The sequence below is a fragment of the Chroicocephalus ridibundus genome, chromosome 10 (genome assembly GCF_963924245.1).
Source record: "Chroicocephalus ridibundus chromosome 10, bChrRid1.1, whole genome shotgun sequence".
Taxonomy (NCBI): Eukaryota; Metazoa; Chordata; class Aves; order Charadriiformes; family Laridae; genus Chroicocephalus; species Chroicocephalus ridibundus.
The window spans coordinates 9,879,915-9,898,456 of record NC_086293.1 but is presented as its reverse complement, the minus strand read 5'-3'; the positions used below and the strand labels follow the sequence as shown (position 1 = coordinate 9,898,456).

The following is an 18,542-nucleotide window of genomic DNA, read 5'->3' as shown; positions in this document are numbered from 1 at the left end:
TAACTTATATTGAGATTTACACATAATTACTCCTTTTCCCTAGCAACTTGTTTCAATTCGTGGCTTTACCAAAGAGAGCGACAGGGAAATCAGCCTCTCGGTTGTTTGGTAATGAGGAGGTTGTGCTTCTGGCAGGCTGGAGGAGCAGACCTCGCTGGAAGGGCGTTTGCTGGTTTGGAAGGGTGTTGCATTTCCCTCCTGAAGCAGCCACGGGAAGGAAGGCGAGCTGCCCAGTGTGCCTCTTGGGAGCGGCTCTTCTGGGAAGATGCTTTCTTGCAGGAACTGGGGTAGGGTCTTTCGGGACTTGGCAGCACCGGCTGTGTTGGTCTTCCAGTGGCCACATTCCCAATCTCATGGGGAAAATCTCATTCCAAACCCCCCCTTTTTTTTTCTCCGCTATACCAATACAGCTCTGAGATCACGATGAGTATTGCAGAGTACGCAGTAGTAGACAGTACCGATCAGGGGCATGGAGCATCCCTGGGGCACTGACCCAGTGCGTCAAAGTGGCAACTGCTGGAAAGACAGAGCAGCTCCTGGGGGGAGACCGCTTTCCCCAAGGAGTTAGTTGAGAGTTGTTGAGAAGTGGCAAAGGAAAGGTGTCACCATGGGCTAGCCAGAAAAATTTAAGGTCTAAAAACTTAGAATTTTCAGTCTAATTTTCAGTAGGGTTATAAGTTTGTGGACTTCTAAGTTAGCAGGTGCTTCTAAGTTAGCTATGTCTGCAGACATATTCAAGACGATATTTATTTAGGATTAAGTAGAATTGACTTGGCAGTTGACTCGGTTTTCAGCAGTGAAGTGCAATTGCTGCCAGTTGTCCCCAGACAGACCAGGCTTCGTTTGCATCCATTTTAAAACAGCGCGTTCCTGTGCGTTGTCAGCCCTTCTCTATCGCAAGGGCAGCGAGAGCAGCGTAGATCCACCCTCGCTGTTCTCCGTGTGTTGAGAACGGACGGTGACTGTGTGGGTTCCCCTCTGGAAACTGTGGATAGTGCATGTGGAGCACAAGCGTCTCCGGGCTCGAACAGATGTGCAGACACCGCTGTGCAAACGCTCCGTGCTGTGCTCTGGTGCGTTTGTGTGTTTGTTCGTGTTCATCCTTAGCATCGCTGCCGTGACGCTGCACATCCCATCGTTCTGAAGCAACACCCTAGAATGGTTGTCGAAGATGCCAAGGGACCTGAGAGTGACTGAATGGGTGAGGAAGGACTGGGGAGTCTTAAATTAACTTGGGTGAGGAAGGACTGGGGAGTCTTAAATTAAAGCCAAATGGTCCAGAGTTTGTTCAGGGGAGAGTAAAAAAAAAATTAAAAAATCAACCAGACCTGCTCTTTCCTGAGCAGCTGCTCCCGTGTTCAGAGGTACCTGAACTTCTGCGAACTGGTTCATTTATTTCTAGCCCCGAGTTAATTTCGTGAAGTGGCGCCTCTCGGCTTTCCACTATCGCTGCTCTAATCTGAGCTCTTCAGTTGGATTAATGTCGCGGCCTCCATGACAGGGCAAAATGTGAAGAGTTTCTTGCGAACAGACGTATTATACATACCAATGTATTTACTTTTCCTGTAGACTGCATACCACCAGTAAGAAAGAGTGTTCAAAAATCTGTTACTTGGTACACTCTTCCACCTACTGTATAGCTTTTGCCTGCTTTCCAAAAAGGTAAGGAAAAATCCAGCTTCTTATTACTTTATTCTCAAATTATTATTATGGTTATTATATACATGACTAAGTGAGGAACGTGCATTAGCGCAGCTGTGTTAAAACAAGTATCTAACTTAAAAATTGTTCACATATCCATTACCTAAAGCTCCCATGTGAAGGGGTTGCTTTGGAAAGGGCAGACCCAGGACCTGGGTGGTTTTAATCCTTGTGCTTTGCCCCAGCGAAACAAGGGCCTGGTGGTCTTCTCCTTCCCACCGGTGGAGGTGGGTCCCAGTAAAGCCTTTTGGAGACGTAGATATTTGGTAACAATTTTAAAAAGGAACAAACAAATCATCAAAAGTTAATTATGGCAATCAGATCTAACAACTAACAAAATACTTTCTGAGTCATTTCTAGCAGCTTTACCAGCAGGGTTGCTTGGCAGCATAAAAATAAAGTTTGCTAACGTGTGAGCAATCTCCTTTACTCTAAAATTATAAATGGCTCAAAAAAAGGTTGCAAAATATATATATCTTTTTTTCCACTGTGGGTGATCTCAGTGAGCACTCCTGAATAACCACGAGTGAACAATTTTTGAGGGCTGGCTTTTTCTGAGTGTTGTGTCTGCCTACGTGGTGATCTTGTGAGCTAATTTTGTATTTGTCACTTCATCGGCTTTTCTGCTGAAATTAGGGGAATGAGATAGCATTTGATATTGGAGACAATTAACCTACTGTCGTGGTTTGGGACTCTAACAACCATTAATAATTATTTCCCGTATCTTCAATTCCGTGTGCATGCTCAGATGTCTTTGCCCACTCCTTTGAGGTTTTGCCCAGGTATGAGAGGTGCTGGCCTGGTTTCTGCAGTACTGTGCGGTTGGTGCCAGAAGAAATTGCCGTATAGAGCCTTCAAAATGTTTAGCTGAGCTCTAATAGGTGAGACCTTATATCAGCAAAGGTGGGAATGCTGCTTGAATTGGGTCTCTGAGTCATAGGGAAAAAAATACTAATATCATTAGCTGGTGTAAATTGCCACAGCTCCAGTTTCAATTTGACCGGAGTTCTTGCGAAGTGTTCAAATTGCTTTTTATTGTATTTGAATCGTGCCCATTATTCTAACTTACACAGCTCGGGCAGAAAGCCTTATTTAAGGTGTGAAGCTCTCTACGAACATCGGAATGACCCGCCTCGGCAGAGGGCCCGACTCAGAAAGGTTGATGGTGGCTGGTGTCAGGGGAAATATAACAAAGTAGTGGGAGAGGAGAAGGGGCCACTCAAGGCATTATTGCAAATCAAATGTGAAAGAGTAAAGGGCGACTATGAGAAGATGAAATTGCTGAAGGAAGGGGATGAGAAGAATAGGGGAGAGATGGAAGACACCCTAAATCTAAGGAGAAATCACTTTTTTATATAAAATCTAAAAACCATTTAAAATTTAAAGAATTAGGAGCTCTCACAGATTTCTAAAAATTAAAATTATTTTTTCCATGTAACGTTACTGTATAATGTCAGGAATTGCTCTCCGCAAAGGCACACGATTTTGTCATCCAAGTCCTGTAAAAAGCGAATGGCCATTCAGATCCTTTAAGCAGATTTTTAAATTTGGGTCACCCCAAGCTATGAAAACGCTAGTCGAGGATGGTTTGGGCTTGTGAAGGTCTTGCCCACACCAGCGCTCTTCTGCATCAGGTCCCGTTCTGCATTTCTCACCCGGGAGCGTTTCTGTTCAGCTGGGCTGGTTGCTGTAGCTCTGGTTGCTATGTTTTGATTTGTTCTTTCAGGAATACAAACCAAAAAGCAGCAAGAGACAATATACTGTATTAAAAGCAAAGCAATGATATCAGGAAAACATCAACGTAGTTGTAAATTGACACTTGTTTTGCTAGCAACGTATTTGTATGTAGGTATGAACACAGTGCTCAAGCCATTACTTGACTATATCGGTTTCTGCTATGTGATGCATGGAGAGACGCATTTATGATGCTTTTAAATTGTTTCCTGTGAGTGACAAATAGGATTTCTTTACTGTTGAGACTGATGAAAATACAAGGCTGGAAAAACTCTACACGGTATCTGGGTCAGGGGAAAAAAAAATTCCATCACCTGAACAAGGCGAAGAAACACTAAATGCTTCTGTAGAGTCACATTTGGTACTGTACAAATACCTGCAGCACTTTTCTCCTGACCCATCGCCAAGCAATATGCTTACAGGTCAGGAGGAGAAGACAGTCCAGTGACTAAAGTGCTTGTGATACCTGAACGACCTGGATCGGTCCCTTGGGCTTTCAGAGCCTCCCAGTGCAAGGCTGCCGTGCTCCCCTGGAAGATGACGTTGAGATGCTCCTGCATTGCAGATGAGATCATGTAAGTCCCAGAAAGACAGCTCCTGTCTTCTGCTGCCTCCTGGACCTGAGGAACAAGGACCGTAATGTTTTGAGGGTAGCATGAAGTCTGACGCTTCATGCCAAGGTCAGTGACTTCTTCTAAGGTGGCGCAAAGACTACATGGCTTTCTTCGGCGTGTTGCTTTGGCACACTGGAGTTACTGGGCATTTTGCCATGTATGTAATACAGACTGTTTAACAGGGGTTCGCTTCCACGTAAGAAGGACAAAGAAAACCATGCCATGGGTTACTTTGCTGCTGGGGGAAGGACCTGAGTGATGCTCATGAGCTTGCTGTGCTCTGAATTCTGCCATAATATTCATAAAAGCCATCAAAGAGAGGCTGAATGGAGAGTGTCCCCCTGCTTTTTTGGTTGATTATTATTACTGGGCATTGTTATTTTGGTTGCTTTTTGCAAGGAGATAGTACTGGTAGTCCTTCAGCACTCAGTGTTGGTTTAGGGGGGATGATGGTGAAACACTGCAACTCATCAGCAACCTTTTATCGCTTGTCTGTCTTTTCTGCTGAACTTTGACTCAGTCTGGGCCAGATGCTGAGCATGTCTAAACCACAGTGGTCCCATTGCTTTGAAGAAGAAAAGTCAATTGGTATTAGCTGAGGCTCTGGCCTCAGATTTTCAAACAGCAGCTAACCTTTCCACCTTAGCTATGTGCCGCAGAGCTCGGCTGCGAGGGGTTAAGGACACAAAGAGGAGCAGCAACCTGCTCAGCAGAAATGTTTTCTTAACTTTGGACTGCAGCTGGCAGATCCTTGAACTTTGCGTTCCTGTTGAATTCACATTGGGGTTCCCCTTGGCTGGTCCTGCGCGCTGCTTTGGGCAATGAATAGTTCTCCAGTAGTAACTGAATTAATTTGAAAATGCCAATCATTGTACCTCTCTGCAAGGGCAGAGCTGGGAGGGTTGGCTTTTACACAGAGCAGGCCACCAACACCGCTGAGGCTGTTAAACAATTATGGCCCTATTAGGAGGGAGGGTAGTTCAGCCACCATCCGAGGCAAGGGCTCTCCTCCAAGGGCCTGGGCCCAGTGTGCTGCTTCCAAAAGGTTTGCGGCTTCTTTACAAGTAATTTTTTGACTTGATCTGTATGCAGAGGAATTTCCATGGTGATTGCAAAGTGCTGAGATCATTTGGAAGGTATGTGCAGCACCACGTTGTGTGAAGTCAATACGTTTCTTGGTCATATCTCTCCTAGAATGTATATGCAATTACTCAGATTATGCTATAATGAAGGTGGTGTGATGTGAGTCATGACATGGTTTCAAAATGGTCTTGGGCCTATGTTGAAAGACGTAAATAGTTCCAGTTCCCCTCTAGTGCCAAGGATTTTCCGTGCTTCTCCTCCTCCTGCGTGCAGTCCCAGGGACCCCGGGGCCACCAACGCCTTCCAGCAGCAGCATCTCTGGGGACAGGGCAACTCTCTGAAGGCTTTGGGTCTGAATCGTGTGGTGTTCTGTAGCTTGTCACGCCTTAGAGTATGTGGTATAGAATAATTATTTTTTGGATTGAAGCATCATTTTTGTTTTAAATCTGGCTGGTTTCATCCTGAGAAAGTGCTCTGTGTTTAACCTCACTTGAAGGATTTTCTGTTCAGTGGAGACTGCTAAGAAATGGGAATTTGCAGTCAAAATTCATAAGCAAAAGACTTTGACAGGTCTTCACTGCATCTATTTTTATTCTAGAATGGCTTACTGAAAAATTAAACATTTACCATAAGTTTCTTCTAACGACGTTATGCTTATTTTGAAAGTATTGCACAGAGGTACATCTGAATAAGCCCATGCGACACCACCAATTAGTCCCTAATACGTATTTTCCTGTTTCCCAAGTTGGAAATGGTTTTATTGACAGGATAGACTCCACTTCATTTGGCTGATCATGGGACGAGTCGTGCTGGGGGAGCCCCAGATCTCGCCCTTGGTCTGTGCAAGAAGCGGTGCAAGAGCGATGGCATCGCCGCCCACCGAGTGCGGCTGCCGCGGCGGCACCCCCCATGCCATGGTCTGTAAAACTTCATCTGCAGAGCAGATTACACGTGATAGCGGAGGCACTCAAGCATAAAATGGATGAGCAAATTCACTTCCCTTTTAGCAAGTTTTTCAGTTGGAATCGGTTTCCTCTCACCCTCCTACTGAAGGGCTCAGCTCTTCAGGAGCACAGGCTCCTCCCAGGTTCCTCTGGGGTAGCGAACGTGGGTGCTCCAAACTACCAAAATGGGGTTAGGGGATGGCTGGTCCCGTTCCCCTGCAGGAGTTCGGCTTCGCGTTTTGTTTCCACCTACTTACTGCAGAACCTGATTATTTTTCCTCTTGTTCTCAACTGATACTTCAGCTGCTCTTTAGAGTTGTTTTGGACGTGGTGCGAAGGACCATGCCCTGCCCATGGCAGGAGGTTGGGCTAGGTGGCCTTTAAAGGTCCCTTCCAACACAAACCACTCTATGCCCAGGGAATAAATTGGGAATCAAAGGAGTATCTATTTTACTGCAGCAAGGTCACTGCCACACTGGGGCTGGTGCCTTTCCCAGTGCCGTACACTGGGTCTTGTCCCGCTGCTGCAGCCTGTACGTCCCTCACCCTTTCGTCCCAAGGGAAGGACCAGGGCAGGACTCGCTCTGTTTCTGTCGGGGGGGGAGGGGGGGGACTTGCAGAAACACTGCTCACCGCTGATCGGGGGCGGCACTTACTAAAGCTTTAGCAAAAACATGTTTGCAACAGACTGCGTTGTAATTGCTCCCCCTCAGGAGCAATAGCTCTTATTTTTATGTAACTTTGCATAGCATAGTTTGATAAAGCAGATAAAACACAATTTGCTGTTGTGCCACACTATGAACCGTAGCTGCATTTTTTATTTTCCTTTTTCTACAGTTCAGAGGTGATTTTTTTTTTCCTCCCTCTTGTTGAAATCACCACATCCTTTTTCTCCTGAGCTGCTTTCCCAGTGGTCATGACCAGCTGGGGACACATGTCTAGGGCTGGTCAGGAGATGCTCACAGGTCCCTTCTACGCGCCGTCAGGCTGTTTGCACTCTGGTACTTTTGCAAATTTAAGCCAGAAACTGGCACGTAAGTATTTATTCCAGAAATTACTTATTCATTAGCTCACATTTACCAAGCTGCAGCCCAGCTACATTTGATGAGGTTGAACAGCCTTTAATTTTGTACACACCGAGGAGTATCCATAATGAAGCCTGTTTTCCATGGGTACGATTTTGCAGGTTTGATATTGTCTTATTTACTTTTTAAGCTAGAAGATCTATACAGATACAGCCTCTAAAGAGATGAAGATGTGCAGGACTAAAGTACCTTAAGACCAATATGCAGGAAAGAAAATACAGTTTGGTGTGCTCTGAAGAGTGTTAAGTGAAACTGAAATGTGCTGTTGGATGTTTTTGACACATTCATTGGTTTGGATGAGTTCCCTTTCCCGTGCTGTCCCCAGACCCTTCTTCACCAGCACGACTGGGGGCTCCGGGGCAGAGCAGAGCCCTCCCAGTCCCCACGGGGCAGCGGAGCAGGACCCCATCCCCGCAGCGACCAGCTGCTCTCTCCAGGTTTCTCCTTTAAAAAAAGGAAAAAGCAGGACTTTTGTTCCAAGAATGTAATTCCTCCTCCCCCCGCCATTTGCATTTGCACATTCAATTTGCATTTTAATTTTTACCAGTTTCTCAAGGTCTCAATATCCATTTGAATCAATGTTTTCCTTCAGGTTTTATATATCCGTGACAGCATCCTGTTGCCCGGCAGCCAAACTAGTGCCAGAAATTATTCTCTCCCTAACCATCTTGTGGGGTTTGCAATTATCCTTCTTGGCAATGCAAGGTTAGACTCTTCTCATGCCATTTCAGACTGTGAAGGGTATCCCTCACAATGGATATAGATTTTTTAAACCATGAGCAGTATGCGTTGTTTTAAATGCTTCATTTAAAACCTCTTGGAAATAAGATTTTGCATCTGTTGCTTGAGTGAGACCTAGCGGTAGGTCAGGGGAAGCCAAGTCCTTTTGACTTTGTTAAGCATAGCTGGACTCCAGCTGCTTATGAGATTATTTCTTTAATTAATATTATTATACGGCCAGGAAATTTTGCTGGAAAAACTCTTAAGTGTGCTACTGAAAAGGCAGTGGGTACCGTGAGACCCTGGGGAGTCTGCAGCCTCCAGGGCAGCGCGGTTCCTCCGGCAGCCTGGGCCGGGTCCCCTCCTGTCCGAACGCTTCGGGGTCGGTTACTTTCTTTTCACATCGCAAAATAAACAGATGTGATGATGCACTTTAATACATGCACATAATTGCATGCTCCCGTATTAATTATTTTGCACACCTTTTATGACTTACGTGATAAAAGAGTTGTAAATATGCAGGAAAGCGTCAGGCTTTCAAAAAACTGAAATTCTTTATGCATTTAAACGATCACCTTATAGTTTGAGGTTTGAACAATGCTGGTTAAAATGCTTATTCGTGGCTATAAGTGCTTTGGATATTAAAAGCTAGGTAGCTAGATATACATCTTTGAGACACAAATGAGTATTAATTAGTGTATTAGTATTAGTATTCCTCTTTTGTTCCATTGTTTCGCGCTGTCATTTTATGTGATCTTTTTTCCTAGGCAATTTGGAAGAAGAGTGAGCTGTAAATTTTGCATATATCGTTATACCTCGTGGACCAGTCCCTCTCTCGCTTTTTTGCCTAATAAACTCTTAGTAGCGCCAAGTTATCCCTTTGACTAATTTATCAGTCCTTACATCCTCTCAGGGAGAATTTGTCAGATTCATAAATTGTAATATCAGGGAAAAGACAAAGACTTTTGGCTCTCTTGTCTTCCATATATTTATGACGACTCCCCTTTTCTCCCAAGCAGGGGAAATGTCACCCTGACAGGACCCACCTGATGCTGTTCTCACATGGTAGCTTGCAGTCTCTTACGTGTGCTCACATCCTCATCTGTGTTAATGAGGTGACTCAGACACAGAGTTGTAGGATTATGAAATCAGACTTGACACTCTCAGCTCAATTTCACTGAAATCACTGGAATTTCCCCAGGCTAGGACATTGCAATATTTGGAATCATATTTCTACCCAAGCAACAGGAAACCTTACGACTGCATTTTGCAGCTTTTGCGATGTCTACTCTTTTGATTGTTATTGCTATTGCAATTATAACAAAAGTGTCCCCAAGAGCAGCCATGATCCGTAACGTCCGGTGCAAAACCTGACTCAATATGATCATGAATCTTCCACGCCCAAGAAAGGTTTACAAACTCAGACACATAATGTTGTCTGGCCACTAAGGATAAAAGCGCAGATAGTTTGACTGGAAGTAGGTAGAACAGACGTTTCAGGAGGGTACCTAAAGGGGGCCTACAAGAAAGCTGGAGAGTAATGATATACAAGGGCATGTAGTGATAGGACGAGGGGTGGTGGCTTCAAACTGGTCCATGAGATTGGATATTGGGAAGAAATTCTCTGCTGTGAGGGTGGTGAGCCCCTGGCCCAGGTTGCCCAGAGAAGCTGTGGCTGCCCCATCCCTGGAGGGGTTCAAGGCCAGGTTGGATGGGGCTTGGAGCAGCCTGGTCTGGTGGGAGGTGTCCCTGGCCAGGGCAGGGGGTGGCACTGGATGACCTTTAAAGGTCCCTTCCCACCCAAACAATTCTATAGTTCCATGATTCTAACAGCTAGTGCCCACGAAGTCAAAGACTGAAGGAAGCATGTGCTAAACTTTGCACTGTGTTTTGGCCTCTGAGGTAGTAAGGAAGCTGAAGTTGAGGTTTTACAATTTAGGGGATTTGCAGATTTTCTTGAATTTGTGCACAGATGGTGATTTTTGGCTGCTAGAAAATTGTTCTGCCACCATTTTAGTTTGCCTGTGGTTATTACGATTGGTTAATTGCATTATTAAATTATTATTATTAGCAGTGAGACAAGCAGCCATCACCAGCCGAGGCTGCAGATGGATTTCCAAGGCAGTGCCCATGGTATAAGGCTGCGTGTGCCCCATGTCTCCGGGCTGCCGCCGCAGAAAAGCCCCGCTGCAGTTAAACGCTGAGCCTTGCTGTGCAGACAGGACAGAAGAGAAAGGCCTTCAGTGCATGCTTGAGACGCAATATTCTGGGAGAGAAAATACTTCTAACGGACTGTGAAGTGCAATGGTTGTGCTTAAATTCGCTGCTGGGTAGCCGTTCCCTGGTGTATGTAATCCAGTTACCTTCAGCTCGGTGGCAGTGGTGAGGGATCTCTTCGTTTACGCACATCGCCCTGCTCAGTTCTTTCCAGCAGCAGCCAGTAGCACTTGCCTTGACATATACGTTTTATGTTCCTGTTCCTCAAAGCAGGGTATAATTTTTCCTTTTTTTTCCCACTTAAAACCCCCCACTTTTTAAAAAATCCTGCGCTGAATTAAACCATCTATGAAGAAGCTCTGCTTTGGTTCCCGTGCAGGGCTTTTACAGCCGTCAGCACCAGAGCAGCTGTCGCGTACTGCAGGGAGTAAAGGACAGTGAAAGGAATTATTTTAAGGACGTGTAACATCTGGTTTAGAAGCGAGTAGCTTACATTTGTGATGAAATCTACACAGACGATAAGATTAGGTGCAAAACCTGTATTAAATGAGTGACTTACATTTTTTTCCCCTGAGGTACAGAGGAGTTCTGTTCAGAGCTGAATACTCACTGACGTAACAGGATTGAACATATGTGGCAGGGAAGTTGTCAAGAAAAACCCCCACCAGCAGATCTGGTGCGGGAAGGCTCCCTTTCTCCTTTTCCCAGCAGAAAAAGGGAACCGTGGCTCGCTGGGAAGGAGCGGAGCCTGTTCCTCTTGGATTTGTCTGTTGGGATTGCAGTTCTCGGTTAGACCTGGGGGGCTTCGCTGCTGCCTTTTTACTCAGAACGAAATGTCTCGTCTTTCCTTTTTTTCTGTTGTGTATTTTTCTGAGATTAACGATGGTTGCAGTCACTGGAGCCCAGTCTTTGGCGAACGGCTCACAGGCGAGCAGGTACCAAGGGTTTCCACCAGCGGGCAGAACCAGGGGCAGCAGGTTAGCGGGAAGAGCGTTTGTTCACAAACTTATTGAAAATTTGGTAAGCGAGTTCAAAAAGCTAATCATAGTAATAATGGAGTAAAAAGGCCAGGAAAAATGTAAAGAAGCAACATTAAAGGTAAACAAAGCTCTCAAAATAAAGGCGTGCACGTTCTGGGTGCACGATTACAAGCATGAAGAAAACGGTTCAAAGATTGTATAGACAAGAATAGACAAAGCCCCTGGCTGGTACCAAATCGCGGTGCGCTGGGGTGTGCTGCAGCCGACAGAACGAGGAGACAACGATGGCTGTCACAAAACCAGACCTACCCCAGCGACTGCGCTGTGGCGCCCCGGCACGGGTGTCCTAACAGGATGCAAGCCTGTTCCCGCGTGCCGTTGTATGTCTTCGGTGATTTTACCCAAGCCCTGATATATTTTGTCACCTTGTGGCAAACAAACCCGTAGAAAATTCCGGTGTGGCGCTCGGAAATGCCAGTGCTGATGAACTGGAGGAGCGTGTGAGTAAAACGAGCATGAGACACAGCTGGGCATTCATTTGTCACTGACACAAAATAATGCTGTAAAATGAGATAGATATTATTTTATGTTGACACAGATAGCAAACAGAGAATATATTTGCGCAGCGGGGGCCTGGGTTTGTTTGTTTTTTTGGGGCCAGTAAGCAGCAGCAAATCAAAAAAACGGCACATAATAATTGGTCTTTCTCAGTGTTTCTCTCTTGTTGCAAATAGGCACCACTTTCACACCCAGCGTCTCTGGAAAACATCACAGGGTTGTTTTTTCTCTTTATTGGGTTCAGGACAGGAAATGTGTGCATCTCTTTCAGTGACGTATGGGGATACATTAAACAGGAGAGTGTCCTTTGTTCACGAAAATAGGTATTTTGACTTTGGGGTGAGCTTGTTGGTTTTGAACTCCGTCTGATACCAAGGAACAAAGGCATCTTTTTATTTTCTAGCTGTAGTGCAAAAAAAGGAAGGGAATTAGGTTAATGGCTAAATACATGTAAATGCCTGTGAAACACAACAGACGCACATAACAGGAGAGAAAGGCATTCCGGTCCCGGGATCTGACGTTTGGCTTAGTTACTCCTCTGTAACTTAGAGCGCTGAGTCTTACTTGGGAGAAGAGTCTGGCACTACATCCAGTGAGATGTCTGTTCTTGCTGTTCGGTGGAAAAAGAAAGAAAAAAACGTAGTTGCCATAGTTACACCACTTGTCATGATGCTTATCATGTCTGTGGAATAAAGAGCCTTATATTAAATCTGTACTCTTTTTAATATCAGCTGTTTAACATTTCCAGGATATTTGAAATCAAGACTTTCTGCAAAAAAATTAAACGTTGATTGCAGCAAAATTGTACTGTTCAACCATGCAGCTCAGAATGTAATTTTGTTAGACGCTGTATTACAGAATTAGATACCAGGAATGAGTTTTCCAGTGAATTTAGCCTCTCTGCACTTCCTGAACATTCTTGATTTTGCTGTTGAGATGTTTGTTACTTGGAACTCAGGGCCAGCGAGTTCAAGCAGGCCAACTTGGAGCAGAGGAGGGGAGGTTCCTCCTGCCAGGGGAGGAGCTGCACCCCGTCAGTGCTACAGCGATGCGTTTGCTCCCTGCTGAAGTCGTCCAGACTTCCCACCTGAGAGGCACGAAGGTTATGATTGCTGGGCACGTGCATGTGTCCTCGTTTGCTTTCCAGGGCAAACACCCCCCAAATATCCACGTAGACTAACGAACACACAGAAGCACGCATTCTCTGTGGAAGAATCGGGAGCCTGCACATCATTGTAATGCCAAGAGACCTGCCGTTTAACGTTGTATTATTCTTCTGGCTTAAGCTGGTGTGCCAAATTATAAAGCGTTAGAGGAATACAGTTTAAAATGGTTTTCTTACATGTGCAGCGGAGTCTAATGTTGAGAGGGTTTTTTACTGATCTCTGATGACCCTTGGTGGCCACCCCTGCCCTTTGGACTTTCTCGTACAAGGTTCGTCTCCTTAGGGGCAGTAAGACAGTGTCGTCCTCCCAGTGGTGGATCTCGCCAGACATGGCCCGTAGCCAAATGTCCCTGTACTGCACAGACGCTGGTTTATATGGTGTTAATCTTACCAGGGCTGGAGCTCTATAGACCCCCTCTCTGGAGGCAGAGGCAAAGCAAAGCCACCCAGCGCTGGCTCCAGGTCCCATGCAGCCAGCGGGGCATCTGCCGGGGCACCGAGGCACCTGGAGAGTAGAGGAGCCAACCAAAGTCCCCACCAGGCTCTGTGTGTGTCGCAACAGAATGAAACGTGGTTTCCTGAGGAAATGACCTGACGAAAGGTTTGGCACCAGTTTCTTCTGGGGTTGTGCTGATGCAGAGACACGGAGACAACCCAGAAAGGAGGTTTTGGTGCAGTGTGAGTACAAGCCCGAAGGAATCCTGTCTTGTGTTGGGCCCCCGTGTACAACGTGCTTCACAGAGGACATAGACACTGCCCCGAGCAATCAGGATATGTGAAAAAGTCTCTATGAACAACTGTACAAAATACAGCTTTGTATCTGGTGCTTATCAAGGGAAATTCATCTCTTCACAGGAGAGGATGTACCAGGTAAGAACCGGTTACCCATGGGATGTTGAAGTGTTTGTCCAGTCTTTTCTGTCACTATGTTTTCCTGGAAAGAACAAATGGAGCAATAAATATGACACTTGTTGTTATTTAAAATAAAGCTACGACCTGTTTCTCTAACACAGGCAAGCTTTATTCAGCGTAACTTTGTCATCCATGTCCAATGATGGCTTCAGATTAACAGTCCTTTGGCGAGATGTTGTTTTTCTCGCCGTTGCCTGGTTCCCTTGACGTGCACGTCAGAAGCGGGGCTGTGGTTTGCTCAGAAACGTGACCGATGGCGTGAATGGGCGGTTTATTGACTGGGAGACTGACTTAGACAAAATCCGAATTCTGCAAAAGTTTCCTCTCCAGGTGTCATCTTGGTTTCAGTTTTCTATTGAAAAATAGTACATGTTTCCAAATTGTGAGAAATAGGGATCTGGTTCTGACTCTGTGAGCGCCCGCATTGCTCAGTTGAAATGGGCTGATTTGCTTTGGCCCAGGTTCTAGCAAGGCTTTTGGTTTGGCACTGCACAGATACAGCCAATGCAGTCAGGGGCTGTTTGGAGGGTAATGCACTAGTTTGTAGGAAAAAAAAAAAAAAATGGAAATAGAGTAAATAATGGAATTGCTTGTAATTCATTAAATGAGTAAACAGAAAATACCTTTGTAATCTAACTCAGTATGAAACCCATAACTGAATACAGTTGGGGGGAAAAAAAAAGAAAAAAAAAATGTTGTTCAGTCTTATGTTCCTGTTGTTTGGCAATTGCACGGAATTTTAGTTCTCTTGATTTTTTGATTAAGTACAATGATTAATTAGAAAAACATTTTCAATTCTTTGGTGACTGAATGGATAAACTAGGTAGACACGTAGAGCAGTATTTCATGGATGTAGGTGTAAGTAAGAAAATGATTACTTGCGTGACTACTTTATAACCATGTATTTACTTGTATATCTGCAGGGATTTGTTTGAAGAAGTGCCGGGGTATTGCTAGGACAGGGACTGACTGAAGATGGGTGCTGTTCAGGCAGAGTGTCGGAAATGAGTTTGGGTGGGATTTTCTCGGTCAGGTCCTCAGTAGCGGGAGAGAAGGGAACGATACCTTGTGGGATCCCAGGACAAATTGAGAGATGTGCAGCCAGCTGGGAAGCATCGCTCCAGCGCCGGGCAGGGGAGGGCAGCTGCAGAGCCCCCGGCTGCGTGAGGGACAGGGAGGGGCAGCAGTGGCGGAGGAGGGGACGGGGAAGGCGGCAATGACAGAATCACAGAGTGGTTTGGGTGGAAGGGACCTTAAAGCCCACCCAGTGCCACCCCCTGCCCTGGGCAGGGACACCTCCCACCAGACCAGGCTGCTCCAAGCCCCGTCCAACCTGGCCTTGAACCCCTCCAGGGATGGGGCAGCCACAGCTTCTCTGGGCAACCTGGGCCAGGGGCTCACCACCCTCACAGCAGAGAATTTCTTCCTCAGATCTCATCTAAATCTCCCCTCTTTCAGTGTAAAACCATTCCCCCCCTCCCACGGCTCCCCTCCCTGATCCAGAGTCCCTCCCCAGCTTTCCTGGAGCCCCTTTAGGGACTGGAAGGGGCTCCAAGGTCTCCCCGGAGCCTTCTCTTCTCCAGGCTGAACCCCCCCAGCTCTCTCAGCCTGTCCTCCCAGCAGAGGGGCTCCAGCCCTCCCAGCATCTCCGTGGCCTCCTCTGGCCCCGCTCCAGCAGCTCCGTGTCCTTCTGCTGTTGGTGCCCAGAGCTGGAGGCAGCACTGCAGGGGGGTCTCCCCAGAGCAGAGCAGAGGGGCAGAATCCCCCCCTCGCCCTGCTGCCCACGCTGCTGGGGATGCAGCCCAGGCTGCAGGGGGTTTCTGGGCTGCCAGCGCACATTGCCAGCTCATGCTGAGCTTCTCATGACCCCCAGGTCCTTCTCCTCAGGGATGCTCTCCAGCCATTCTCCTCCCAGCCTGGATTTGTGTTTGGGATTGCCCCGACCGACGTGCAGGACCTCACACTTGGCCCTGTTGAACTTTGTGAGTTTGGCACGGCCCCACCTCTCCAGCCTGCCCAGGTCCCTCTGGATGGCATCCCTTCCCTCCGCCGTGTCGACCGTTCCACACAGCTCGGCATCATCGGCAAACTTGCTGGGGCTGCCAGAAGTGGAAGGGGCAGCGGCACGAGGTGGTGGAGGACATTTAGGAGCCAGTTCAGGAACGAAGTCGAGAGGTAGAGAGGAATCATTTTCTTATAGCTCTGACTTCAGGACTCCTTTGGGATGTTTTTGGAGATCACTCAGGTCATAATTTTAATTATGTTTCATGCAAACTGTTTTCACACTTGGCTTTAACAGCTCTCAACAGAGCTTGGCTTTCCAGGTAAGATAACCAAAGTACTATTAATTGCTTTGTTTTAAGCAGGTGAAAATAATTTGCTACTATTTGTTATCTTTCCAGTCCACAGCATTCAAACAGAAACATTTTAAATGTGGTTTAAATGAGTATGTTTTCTGTACCGTCGGCTCCAATTAAGGAGTCATATGAATTGGTTTTGTTTCTTCCCTGCCGTAGTCTCCTAGAGATTTGGAAACACATTTCCGAAGATCCTGTGCACTTTCCTGGCACGCTGCTGCCCGCAGTGAAGCCGGTGCGTTTAGTTGATGGGAAGGCTGGTACAGAGACTCCGCTTCCCGCTGGGGATCGTGTCTGCCTGTGTGCTCCCCGTTCCCACCGGCTCCGAGCGGGGATTCCTGCCCCCCAGCCTGATCCCCAGACCACATTTCCCCCGCTACGCGCACGGCGTGCCAGCCAGCTACACGGCGCTTCCTCGTGTCGCGTCTTCTTTAAGCCTCTCTGCAATCTTTCATTTGCTGGAAGCATTGATAAGACTTTCTGCTGTTTATTCTTTGATCCCAAGGCTGCAGATTCTTTCAAACTTCACCTGACCCAGAAGTTTTTATCTGCAAAGCAGACGAGTAGGAGATAGGAGGGAGAGGTGGACAAACATGCTCAAGATTGATGTTCTTCAGCAGTGCAATGCTTCGTTGATTTTAGCTTTTATTTGGGAAGGTAAAACTAATCCTTTGCTATTGCAATCTTATTATCCGACTCAAAATCTCATTCTTATTTTTCAGGCAAAATTATGATGATTTTTCAGGGCCTAAACGGTACGTGTCTGGCTCTGTTCTTTGACACAAAGTCACGTTTTCTTTCACTTGCTTGGATGGGAAAATTAATATTGACAACAACCTCTGGATTTGTCTCTGAAGGCTCCTACCTTAATAATACCTTGCCAAGTAGTCAAAGGTGTGGCTGATAAAAATTATCTGTTAGCCCAGTCCTGAGGAGGCTGAAAGCAGTGTCTGTCACCGCAGGTAGTTTAGATCATCTTTCCAGCTTAACAAAAGGAGTTTATTGATGCTGACAGAGTTATCAGCACAAGCAGTTCAGAGGCAGAGAAATAAATGACATGCTTTTTGTTTGTTTACAGAGAACTATCACTTTCGTTGGGAAATATTCATAAACGATAAATGCCATATCTCACCGTTGCAAAGGGGGGACATGTATCACATATCCCATTTGTGGCCCATCTTTAGAGCTTGTAAGAATGAATGCAGGTAAATATAATACCCTTCAGAGGAGTGGATTTCCTCTGCCACTCAGTTTTGCCCTTACTACAGGCGTCTCCCGTCAGAGGTGGTTTTATTTTGGTTGCTTGCAGCAGAGTGCTTGAAAACCACAAGAAGCACAAAAGTGCTCCCTGTGTCCAAGTGGGAAAGTGCTATAGAAGCGTTGTAAGAAACCAATAACTTTTCCGCATTATTTTATACTGTACTGTAAATTTTTACGGCGAGCACTACTGGCTCTGCCCTCGGCTCCAGCGGGAGCGGGACTCCGGCCGCGGAGTGTGATACCACCCCTGTCTGCAGAGCTGCAGCTTAACTTAACTCCATTGCATGGTCTCAAAAATGGAAAATGTATGTTTTGTGCTACATTCTGTAGGGTTTTTCTTTATTTGTCTTTACAAAGAGCGCTTAAATTTGCTGTCAGGGCAATGTTAGGGAAGCGTAACGGTTACCCCATGCCGTTAGGCAAAACTTCCAACCACATGCAGCTGTATTTCTTTCCTCTTGTGCTAGAGAAACCTGGCTTTGAAGTCAGTGCATGAGCTAGAGTTCGTTATTTATCTAGTGCACTATATGAAAATGTGCCCAGCTTTCAAATAAGCAATTTGTTCTTCTTTTCTTTTTCTCAAGAGCTAAGTGCCATGTGCAATGGTGCATACTGACTTTGCAGAATAATCTTTACATCATTTTGTGGGTTTTAGGGTGATGGGTATGATAAGCTTCCCATCCTTTCTGGGATTCATTGTGGGAAAGCCTGCTTCACTGAAATTAAAGGGTATTACTCAAAATGAAATCAGAATTTTCTAGCTTTGTACGGCAGTGCAAGCATCTGTCTAATACAGTCGCTTTCCCTATGTTGTCTGAGCTTAGAGTTTCTTCATCCCTATCCAGATAAAAGTTCAACAGCAGATTGGTCTCAATCTAATACATTTGCAGAATGACCAAGGAAACAGCTACTTTATGTACTCCAGCCCTAACAAGCTATCTTAGGCTGTAAGAATGTCATGTCGTTGCCACTTTGACCTGAACCGATTTCTATCATTATGCCACTATCTCACCCAAGAACTGCTTTTCTTGTTCTTCCTATGGGATACCTTCTCTGCTCTCACAAAAAGTGCATTATAAAAAGACCCAATGAATTAAAAACATATGCCTCTGATAGCAGCTACTACTTGAAAGCCTTATAAGCTAAAACAGACTTTTGTTTAAAAGACAAACCTACTTCAAATCCCAGTGTGCCCTGGGGAACTGGCAAGGT

General features: G+C 45.9%; 1 protein-coding gene across 2 annotated transcripts in view; it reads left to right on the top strand.

Moving 5' to 3' along the window:
* Positions 1 to 18,542, top strand: part of GRM7 (glutamate metabotropic receptor 7) — a 304,853-nt gene that overhangs the window by 273,994 nt on the left and 12,317 nt on the right. The window contains exon 10 of one of the 2 annotated variants that reach the window (XM_063347610.1): positions 1,570 to 1,662. The exons of the other annotated variant lie outside the window; for it this stretch is intronic. Coding sequence (XP_063203680.1) covers positions 1,570 to 1,640 — 71 coding nt within the window. The 3' untranslated portion in view covers positions 1,641 to 1,662. The remainder of the gene's footprint in view (positions 1 to 1,569; positions 1,663 to 18,542) is intronic. 2 annotated transcript variants of the gene reach the window in all.